A 12,435-nucleotide genomic window follows, 5' to 3' on the forward strand; every position below is an offset into this window, starting at 1 on the left:
ATTGAATTCAAATCAGTCAAATATGTGTGGAGATCACCCTCTTCTCCTCAGTTCTCCTAGTAGGGAGAGTAAGGTCTTTAGAGTGGCTGAGGTGGAAAAATACTTTAAAGTCACCTATCAGATGTAACCCCGCTGTGCCATTCCCTTTCCCTCCTTAGAACTCAGACTTAAAAAGGAAGAGAAGGAGAAGTCCGCAAAGAAAGGTAACTCAGTCATGCATTAATTAAAGCTTTTTTTTAAGAGTCAGAGTCTGTACCAGGACTTGTGTCATGTTTGTCCAACACCTCACGTCTTTATTTCTGTCCTCTTTTTATCATATTATCAGATTCTCAACATGTAGATGCGGGGGTACCTGCACCTGCACCAGGTAAATGTGTCTTCTTCATGGTACCGTTCAGATAGCACTGTCTCATCTTAGGACACATGGCAATACGAGGGAACATCCAGTAGACAAGAATCAGACCACATTTTGAGTATGTTGTCTTTCTATCATGTACATTGAAACACTATTTCAAGCAACAGATTATTCAATACATTGACATTTCATAGCATGCATGTTCTGTATGAATGTGTGATGTTGTATGTTGTAGTTCCCACCTGTCAACCCACACCAGTCTACTGGCCATCATCACCTCCTGGCTGGTATCGTAAGTATGCACTAACGCTCTGAAGCACCTCCTAAATATACTGTATAACAATAGTAATAATAATAATAACTTTATTATTTGCTTCATACATATTCATATCAGTGGTAATTGTTGTTATGTATACTGCATGTCACTCTTCTATTACAGTAATAATACCATCCTTAATACATTCCTTAATATGTCCTGTATATGTCTACTATAATACGTTGTGTGTATGTTCCGTATATGTCCTGTATAATCCAGTATAATATGTCCTGTATATATCCTGTATATGTCCAGTATATATCCTGTATATGTCCAGTATAAAATGTCCTTTAAATATCCTGCATTTGTCCAGTAAAATATGTCCTGTATATGTTCTGTATAATTTCTCCTGTTTATGTTCTGTACATGTCCAGTGTAATATGTCCTGTAAATATCCTGTATATGTTCCGTATAATATGTCCTGTATATGTCCAGTATATTTCCAGTATATTATGTCCTGTATATGTCCAGTATAATATATCCTATATAGTATATCCGGTATAATATATCCTGTATAATATGTCCAGTATAATATGTCCAGTATATTTCAAGTATATTATGTCCTGTATATGTCCAGTATAATATATCCTATATAGTATATCCAGTATAATATATCCTGTAAAATATGTCCAGTATAATATGTCCAGTATATTTCCAGTATATTATGTCCTGTATATGTCCAGTATAATATATCCTATATAGTATATCCAGTATAATATATCCTGTAAAATATGTCCAGTATAATATGTCCAGTATAATATATCCTGTATATTTCCAGTATAATATGTCCTGTATATGTCCAGTATAATATATCCTGTATATTTCCAGTATAATATGTCCTGTATATGTCCAGTATAATATGTCCTGTATATGTCCAGTATAATGTGTCCAGTATAATGTGTCCTGTATATGTCCAGTATTATATGTCCTGTATATGTCCAGTGTAATATGTCCTGTATATGTCCAGTATTATATGTCCTGTATATGTCCAGTATATTATGTCCAGTATAATACGTCCAGTATAATATGTCTACTATAATATGTCCTGTATATGTCCAGTATAATATGTCCAGTATAATATGTCCTGTATATGTCCAGTATAATATGTCCTGTACATGTCCAGTATAATATGTCCTGTATAATATGTCTACTATAATATGTCCTGTACATGTCCAGTATAATATGTCCTGTATAATATGTCTACTATAATATGTCCTGTATATGTCCAGTATAATATGTCCAGTATAATATGTCCAGTATAATACGTCCAGTATAATATGTCTACTATAATATGTCCTGTATATGTCCAGTATAATATGTCCAGTATAATATGTCCTGTATATGTCCAGTATAATATGTCCTGTACATGTCCAGTATAATATGTCCTGTATATGTCCAGTATAGTATGTCCTGTATATGTCCAGTATAATATGTCCAGTATAATATGTCCAGTATAATATGTCCTGTATATGTCCAGTATAATATGTCCTGTATATGTCCAGTATAATATGTCCTGTATATGTCCAGTATAATATGTCCAGTATAATATGTCCTGTATATGTCTACTATAATATGTCCTGTATATGTCCAGTATAATATGTCCTGTATATGTCCAGTATAATATGTCCTGTATATGTCCAGTATAATACGTCCAGTATAATACGTCCAGTATAATATGTCCAGTATAATATGTCCTGTATATGTCCAGTATAATATGTCCTGTATATGTCCAGTATAATACGTCCAGTATAATATGTCTACTATAATATGTCCTGTATATGTCCAGTATAATATGTCCAGTATAATATGTCCTGTATATGTCCAGTATAATACGTCCAGTATAATATGTCTACTATAATATGTCCTGTATATGTCCAGTATAATATGTCCAGTATAATATGTCCTGTATATGTCCAGTATAATACGTCCAGTATAATATGTCCTGTATATGTCCAGTATAATATGTCCTGTATATGTCCAGTATAATATGTCCTGTATATGTCCAGTATAATATGTCCTGTATATGTCCAGTATAATATGTCCTGTATATGTCTACTATAATATGTCCTGTATATGTCCAGTATAATACGTCCAGTATATGTCCAGTATAATATGTCCTGTATATGTCCAGTATAATACGTCCAGTATAATATGTCCTGTATATGTCCAGTATAATACGTCCAGTATAATATGTCCTGTATATGTCCAGTATAATACGTCCAGTATAATATGTCCTGTATATGTCCAGTATAATATGTCCAGTATAATATGTCCTGTATATGTCCAGTATAATACGTCCAGTATAATATGTCCTGTATATGTCCAGTATAATATGTCCTGTATATGTCTACTATAATATGTCCTGTATATGTCCAGTATAATACGTCCAGTATAATACGTCCAGTATAATATGTCCTGTATATGTCCAGTATAATATGTCCTGTACATGTCCAGTATAATATGTCCTGTATATGTCCAGTATAATATGTCCTGTATATGTCCAGTATAATATGTCCTGTATATGTCTACTATAATATGTCCTGTATATGTCCAGTATAATACGTCCAGTATAATACGTCCAGTATAATATGTCCAGTATATGTCCAGTATAATATGTCCTGTATATGTCCAGTATAATATGTCCTGTATATGTCTACTATAATATGTCCTGTATATGTCCAGTATAATACGTCCAGTATATGTCCAGTATAATATGTCCTGTATATGTCCAGTATAATACGTCCAGTATAATATGTCCTGTATATGTCCAGTATAATACGTCCAGTATAATATGTCCTGTATATGTCCAGTATAATACGTCCAGTATAATATGTCCTGTATATGTCCAGTATAATACGTCCAGTATAATATGTCCTGTATATGTCCAGTATAATACGTCCAGTATAATATGTCCTGTATATGTCCAGTATAATATGTCCTGTATATGTCTACTATAATATGTCCTGTATATGTCCAGTATAATACGTCCAGTATAATACGTCCAGTATAATATGTCCTGTATATGTCCAGTATAATATGTCCTGTACATGTCCAGTATAATATGTCCTGTATATGTCCAGTATAATATGTCCTGTATATGTCCAGTATAAAATGTCCTGTATATGTCTACTATAATATGTCCTGTATATGTCCAGTATAATACGTCCAGTATAATACGTCCAGTATAATATGTCCAGTATAATATGTCCTGTATATGTCCAGTATAATATGTCCTGTATATGTCCAGTATAATACGTCCAGTATAATATGTCTACTATAATATGTCCTGTATATGTCCAGTATAATATGTCCAGTATAATATGTCCTGTATATGTCCAGTATGATACGTCCAGTATAATATGTCTACTATAATATGTCCTGTATATGTCCAGTATAATATGACCAGTATAATATGTCCTGTATATGTCCAGTATAATATGTCCTGTACATGTCCAGTATAATATGTCCTGTATATGTCTACTATAATATGTCCTGTATATGTCCAGTATAATATGTCCTGTACATGTCCAGTATAATATGTCCTGTATATGTCTACTATAATATGTCCTGTATATGTCCAGTATAATATGTCCAGTATAATATGTCCTGTATATGTCCAGTATAATATGTCCAGTATAATATGTCCTGTATATGTCCAGTATAATATGTCCTGTATATGTCCAGTATAATATGTCCAGTATAATATGTCCAGTATAATATGTCCTGTATATGTCCAGTATAATATGTCCTGTACATGTCCAGTATAATATGTCCAGTATAATATGTCCAGTATTATATGTCCTGTATATGTCCAGTATAATATGTCCTGTATATGTCCAGTATAATACGTCCAGTATAATATGTCTACTATAATATGTCCTGTATATGTCCAGTATAATATGTCCAGTATAATATGTCCTGTATATGTCCAGTATTATATGTCCTGTATATGTCCAGTATAATATGTCCAGTATAATATGTCCTGTATATGTCCAGTATAATATGTCCTGTACATGTCCAGTATAATATGTCCAGTATAATATGTCCTCTATATGTCCAGTATAATATATCCAGTATATGTCCAGTATAATATGTCCAGTATAATATGTCCTGTATATGTCCTGTATAATACGTCCAGTATAATATGTCTACTATAATTTGTCCTGTATATGTCCAGTATAATATGTCCAGTATAATATGTCCAGTATAATATGTCCTGTATATTTCCAGTATAATATGTCCTGTATATGTCCAGTATAATATGTCCTGTATAATACGTCCAGTATAATATGTCTACTATAATTTGTCCTGTATATGTCCAGTATAATATGTCCAGTATAATATGTCCTGTATATTTCCAGTATAATATGTCCTGTATATGTCCAGTATAATATGTCCTGTACATGTCCAGTATAATATGTCCAGTATAATATGTCCTGTATATGTCCAGTATAATATGTCCTGTATAATACGTCCAGTAATATATGTCTACTATAATATGTCCTGTATATGTCCAGTATAATATGTCCAGGTTAATATATCCTGTTTATGTCTAGTATAATATATCCTGTATATGTCCAGTATAATATATCCTGTATATGTCCAGTATAATATGTCTACTATAATATGTCCAGTATAATACGTCCAGTATAATATATCCTGTATATGTCCAGTATAATATGTCCTGTATATGTCCAGTATAATATGTCTACTATAATATGTCCAGTATAATATGTCCAGTATAATATGTCCAGGTTAATATATCCTGTTTATGTCCAGTATAATATATCCTGTATATGTCCAGTATAATATATCCTGTATATGTCCAGTATAATATGTCCTGTATATGTCCAGTATAATATGTCCTGTATATGTCCAGTATAATATGTCCTGTATATGTCCAGTATAATATGTCTACTATAATATGTCCAGTATAATATGTCCAGTATAATATGTCCAGGTTAATATATCCTGTTTATGTCTAGTATAATATATCCTGTATATGTCCAGTATAATATGTCCTGTATATGTCCAGTATAATATGTCCAGTATAATATATCCTGTATATGTCCAGTATTATATGTCCTGTATATGTCCAGTATAATATATCCTGTATATGTCCAGTATAATATATCCTGTATATGTCCAGTATAATATATCCTGTATATGTCCAGTATAATATGTCCTGTATATGTCCAGTATAATATGTTCTGTATATGTCCAGTATAATATATCCTGTATATGTCCAGTATAATATGTCCTGTATATGTCCAGTATAATATATCCTGTTTATGTCCAGTATAATATGTCCTGTATATGTCCAGTATAATATATCCTGTATATGTCCAGTATAATATGTCCTGTATATGTCCAGTATAATATGTCCTGTATATGTCCAGTATAATATGTCCAGGTTAATATATCCTGTTTATGTCTAGTATAATATATCCTGTATATGTCCAGTATAATATGTCCTGTATATGTCCAGTATAATATGTCCTGTATATGTCCAGTATAATATGTCCTGTATATGTCCAGTATAATATGTCCAGTATAATATATCCTGTATATGTCCAGTATTATATGTCCTGTATATGTCCAGTATTATATGTCCTGTATATGTCCAGTATAATATATCCTGTATATGTCCAGTATAATATATCCTGTATATGTCCAGTATAATATGTCTACTATAATATGTCCTGTATATGTCCAGTATAATATGTCCAGGTTAATATATCCTGTTTTTGTCTAGTATAATATATCCTGTATATGTCCAGTATAATATATCCTGTATATGTCCAGTATAATATGTCCTGTATATGTCCAGTATAATATGTCCAGGTTAATATATCCTGTTTATGTCTAGTATAATATATCCTGTATATGTCCAGTATAATATATCCTGTATATGTCCAGTATAATATGTTCTGTATATGTCCAGTATAATATGTCCTGTATATGTCCAGTATAATATGTCTACTATAATATGTCCTGTATATGTCCAGTATAATATGTCTACTATAATATGTCCTGTATATGTCCAGTATAATATGTCCAGGTTAATATATCCTGTTTATGTCTAGTATAATATATCCTGTATATGTCCAGTTTAATATATCCTGTATATGTCCAGTATAATATGTCTACTATAATATGTCCAGTATAATATGTCCTGTATATGTCCAGTATAATATGTCCTGTATATGTCTAGTATAATATGTCCTGTATATGTCCAGTATAATATGTCCTGTATATGTCTAGTATAATATATCCTGTATATGTCCAGTATAATATGTCTACTATAATATGTCCAGTATAATATGTCCTGTATGTGTCCAGTATAATATGTCCTGTATATGTCCAGTATAATATGTCCTGTATATGTCTAGTATAATATATCCTGTATATGTCCAGTATAATATGTCCTGTATATGTCCAGTATAATATGTCCTGTATATGTCTAGTATAATATATCCTGTATATGTCCAGTATAATATGTCCTGTATATGTCCAGTATAATATGTCCTGTATATGTCCAGTATATGTCCAGTATAATATATCCTGTATATGTCCAGTATAATATGTCCTGTATATGTCCAGTATAATATGTCTACTATAATATGTCCTGTATAATACGTCCAGTAATATATGTCTACTATAATATGTCCTGTATATGTCCAGTATAATATGTCTACTATAATATGTCCTGTATAATACGTCCAGTAATATATGTCTACTATAATATGTCCTGTATATGTCCAGTATAATATGTCCAGGTTAATATATCCTGTTTATGTCCAGTATAATATATCCTGTATATGTCCAGTATAATATATCCTGTATATGTCCAGTATAATATGTCTACTATAATATGTCCTGTATATGTCCAGTATAATATGTCTACTATAATATGTCCTGTATATGTCCAGTATAATATGTCCAGTATAATATATCCTGTATATGTCCAGTATAATATGTCCTGTTTATGTCCAGTATAATATGTCTACTATAATATGTCCTGTATATGTCCAGTATAATATATCCTGTATATGTCCAGTATAATATGTCTACTATAATATGTCCTGTATATGTCCAGTATAATATATCCTGTATATGTCCAGTATAATATGTCCTGTATATGTCCAGTATAATATGTCTACTATAATATGTCCTGTATATGTCCAGTATAATATATCCTGTATATGTCCAGTATAATATGTCCTGTATATGTCCAGTATAATATGTCCTGTATATGTCCAGTATAATATGTCCTGTATATGTCCAGTATAATATATCCTGTATATGTCCAGTATAATATATCCTGTTTATGTCCAGTATAATATATCCTGTATATGTCCAGTATAATATATCCTGTATATGTCCAGTATAATATGTCCTGTATATGTCCAGTATAATATGTCCAGGTTAATATATCCTGTTTATGTCCAGTATAATATATCCTGTATATGTCCAGTATAATATGTCTACTATAATATGTCCTGTATATGTCCAGTATAATATGTCCAGTATAATATATCCTGTATATGTCCAGTATAATATGTCCTGTTTATGTCCAGTATAATATGTCTACTATAATATGTCCTGTATATGTCCAGTATAATATATCCTGTATATGTCCAGTATAATATGTCTACTATAATATGTCCTGTATATGTCCAGTATAATATGTCCAGTATAATATATCCTGTATATGTCCAGTATAATATGTCCTGTTTATGTCCAGTATAATATGTCTACTATAATATGTCCTGTATATGTCCAGTATAATATATCCTGTATATGTCCAGTATAATATGTCTACTATAATATGTCCTGTATATGTCCAGTATAATATATCCTGTATATGTCCAGTATAATATGTCTACTATAATATGTCCTGTATATGTCCAGTATAATATATCCTGTATATGTCCAGTATAATATGTCCAGTATAATATATCCTGTATATGTCCAGTATAATATGTCCTGTATATGTCCAGTATAATATGTCCTGTATATGTCTAGTATAATATATCCTGTTTATGTCCAGTATAATATATCCTGTATATGTCCAGTATAATATGTCCAGTATAATATATCCTGTATATGTCCAGTATAATATGTCCTGTATATGTCCAGTATAATATGTCCTGTATATGTCTAGTATAATATATCCTGTTTATGTCCAGTATAATATATCCTGTATATGTCCAGTATAATATGTCCTGTATATGTCCAGTATAATATGTCCTGTATATGTCCAGTATAATATGTCCTGTATATGTCTAGTATAATATATCCTGTATATGTCCAGTATAATATGTCCAGTATAATATGTCCAGTATAATATATCCTGTATATGTCCAGTATAATATGTCCTGTATATGTCCAGTATAATATGTCCTGTATATGTCCAGTATAATATGTCCTGTATATGTCTAGTATAATATATCCTGTTTATGTCCAGTATAATATATCCTGTATATGTCCAGTATAATATATCCTGTATATGTCCAGTATAATATGTCCTGTATATGTCCAGTATAATATGTCCAGTATAATATGTCCTGTTTATGTCTAGTATAATATATCCTGTATATGTCCAGTATAATATATCCTGTTTATGTCCAGTATAATATGTCCTGTATATGTCCAGTATAATATGTCCTGTATATGTCCAGTATAATATATCCTGTATATGTCCAGTATAATATGTCCAGTATAATATGTCCAGTATAATATATCCTGTATATGTCCAGTATAATATGTCCTGTATATGTCCAGTATAATATGTCCAGTATAATATGTCCTGTATATGTCCAGTATAATATGTCCAGGTTAATATATCCTGTTTATGTCTAGTATAATATATCCTGTATATGTCCAGTATAGTATGTCCTTCTCAAACTTGACTGAAAATAATCAATTTATCTTCCAGTGCATCACATATTCACAGACAATCCATTCCCACCTACAACTATGACAGGTATTTGGTATTATTTTAATAATTTTCAATTAGGTAATTAATTGCTAACATTAACACTATTTAAATGTGTCTGACATGTCTGCAGAGCTCTGTGTTGTAATTATGGCCAGGAGTTCATCCTGAGCATATAACTAGACCAATAAAACCTCAGATCCCTAGTTACTAGGTTATCTACTTCACAGCCTTTTCCACACCCACCATTTACTGTACAGATTTAGGATCTTAATTTGAGCCAATGTTCTATAGCAGGAAAATAATATTGCAGTAACAGGAAATTAGAATTATTATATAGATTACAATTCATGTACATTTTTGTAAGGGTTGGTGCCTTTACATAAGGGAAAATCCACTCTGAAATTTCAAAGTGGAAATTGCAAACTTCAGAAGCCTTTTTTTAAACCAAAACACAATAAACTACAAGTTTGAAATGTCCTTCATTGCAACAATGTTCTCCTGCAACAGGGTGATCAAATTAAGATTCTACATCTGTATGTCTTTATGTCCTTGTATAGGTTTCTAATTATTATCTCTTGGTAAACATTGATGTATTGTTAACGATAACCATTTTGAAAATACTAAAGATCTCCATCTTTAAGTTGCTCTGCCCAATGTCCCTTTATTGTTCTATTGTGTCAGTAGCTCCTCTAGTTACATTTCCCAGCAGTTTCCTGGTGTTTCTCACCGAAAAGGTCTTGTGATTACAACTTAAAACAAACAGTAGACATATACTGTACATTTTCTAAATAAATATCAACAATATGCCCTATATTATTTATTATTTATTAATTACTTTTATAACTTTACCAAGCGTGCAATGAAAAGACACTGTAATGGGAAGTTAATTGATCTGTCTTCCTGCTGTTTAACCTTATTTAACACACCTTGTTTTTTTCCTTGTGGCTCAACACCTCAGCTACTTTTTTCTCCTTGTCATCAGATGCCATTTTAATTGGCTAATATGTTTGATTCACATGTTTTATCCAAATTTGCATTATACACGAATGTACAACTTTTTTCAGCATCTCCACTGCATATTCCAACAGCTCATCCAACTCAGTCATTTTATCAAGCTCCTCCAGCGTATCAAGTTTATCAAGCTCCTCCAGCTCAACCAGCAGCTCTAGTTCAACCAGCTGAACCAGCACCTGCACCAGCTACTCAACCAGCTGAACCAGCACCTGCACCAGCTACTCAACCAGCTGAACCTACACATGCACCAGCTACTCAACCAGCTGAACCAGCACCTGCACCAGCTGAACCAGCACCTCAACCAACTGAACCAGCACCAGCACCTGGACTTGCACCGCCGACAACTCAACCAGCTTCATGGACTCAAGGTAGTTATTCTCTCAGAACTTAAGCTCTATCTTAGTTGGTAATATTTGAACAACAAGGTAATTTTCACAAGGGACAGAGTGCTTGCAAATCAAATGTATATTATAAAATAAAATATAATAAAATGTATGTATATTGCTTTTCCACACAGATAGACATAATACTTTGTGAGGAAAACAGTAATCTTCTGTTCTCTCCATGTAAATGAAAATGCTCATATCTGATGTCCTATTTCGATTTATTGACCCTTGATACTGTACTTGAAAGGATACTCTTAACAGATGTTTTTTTTTTGTCATTGAAGAACCACAGGCTCCCAAAGAAAAGCAGAAGGCTGCCACAATAAAGAAGGGTATGAACATATTGTATTGATTCAAAGGGATACACTCACATAACTTGTTCTTGTTTGATCTGAACACATTATTCTTAACCCTCAGTTCCAAAGGAAAAGACCAAGGCAGCTGCCCCAAAGAAGGGTAAGAGACTCTCTACATACCAAATCATCCTTCACACTTACTGAAAACATGTACTGAATATATACTGTTATGCAAATGCACTCAACAGTAAGGGTTTCAGTGTTAGAAGTTACCTAAGGTAAAGGTAATATAGCTGCTTAGAAGTGTTACACCAAAGCATACACACATCAATAAGATTTTCTACTGATATTTTGTCAATAATGTATTCTTTCCAGAGCCAGTGCCCCCTAAAGAAAAAGTTAAGAAGCAAGGTAACAATTTGTACAGTTGAACTGTATCATTACTTTCTGTATTTGAATACAGTTATTATCGCTTGCCTTGTATTCTAGACGCTGTGGTGTCCAAAGAGAAGGTCAAACCAGCTGTTGTAAAGAAAGGTACAGATTTTGTAGTGCATTATTAATATCATACTGCATGCTTGACTTTTATTGGAAAATATTGAGCATTTGATGATGTTGTCATTCCAGAAGCTGTTGTCTCCAAAGAAAAGACAAAACCTACCACAATGAAGAAAGGTACTTTATTGCATGTTGTAATAATATTACACCTAACATTAGCTAGCGAGCTAATGTTAGCTAGCTAATAGTATACTTTAACTTGAAATGTAAATGCACTCAACGGTAAGGGTTTCAGTGTTAGAAGTTTCTAAGGTAAAGGTAATATAGCTGCTTAGAAGTGTTACACCAAAGCATACACACATCAATAAGATTTTCTACTGATATTTTGTCAATATTGTATTTTTTCCAGAGCCAGTGCCCCCTAAAGAAAAAGTTAAGAAGCAAGGTAACAATTTGTACAGTTGAACTGTATCATTACTTTCTGTATTTGAATGCAGTTACATAGTTTATATCTCTTGCCTTCTATTCTAGACGCTGTGGTGTCCAAAGAGAAGGTCAAACCAGCTGTTGTAAAGAAAGGTACAGATTTTGTAGTGCATTATTAATATCATACTGCATGCTTGACT

General features: G+C 32.0%; 1 protein-coding gene across 18 annotated transcripts in view; it reads left to right on the forward strand.

Moving 5' to 3' along the window:
* The window catches only part of LOC110529565 (proteoglycan 4), an 84,715-nt gene that overhangs the window by 40,881 nt on the left and 31,399 nt on the right, over window positions 1-12,435 (forward strand). For 14 of the 18 annotated variants that reach the window (XM_036984996.1, XM_036984983.1, XM_036984987.1 and 11 more), the window contains 12 exons: window positions 159-203; window positions 326-367; window positions 591-647; window positions 9,613-9,660; window positions 10,680-10,997; window positions 11,300-11,347; window positions 11,433-11,471; window positions 11,687-11,722; window positions 11,801-11,848; window positions 11,939-11,986; window positions 12,219-12,254; window positions 12,341-12,388. In XM_036984996.1, the coding sequence (XP_036840891.1) occupies window positions 159-203; window positions 326-367; window positions 591-647; window positions 9,613-9,660; window positions 10,680-10,997; window positions 11,300-11,347; window positions 11,433-11,471; window positions 11,687-11,722; window positions 11,801-11,848; window positions 11,939-11,986; window positions 12,219-12,254; window positions 12,341-12,388 (813 nt within the window). The remainder of the gene's footprint in view (window positions 1-158; window positions 204-325; window positions 368-590; window positions 648-9,612; window positions 9,661-10,679; window positions 10,998-11,299; window positions 11,348-11,432; window positions 11,472-11,686; window positions 11,723-11,800; window positions 11,849-11,938; window positions 11,987-12,218; window positions 12,255-12,340; window positions 12,389-12,435) is intronic. The other 4 variants (XM_036984982.1, XM_036984984.1, XM_036984990.1 and 1 more) reach the window with 2 other exon arrangements.

The sequence above is a fragment of the Oncorhynchus mykiss genome, chromosome 8, assembly GCF_013265735.2.
Source record: "Oncorhynchus mykiss isolate Arlee chromosome 8, USDA_OmykA_1.1, whole genome shotgun sequence".
Lineage (NCBI taxonomy): Eukaryota > Metazoa > Chordata > Actinopteri > Salmoniformes > Salmonidae > Oncorhynchus > Oncorhynchus mykiss.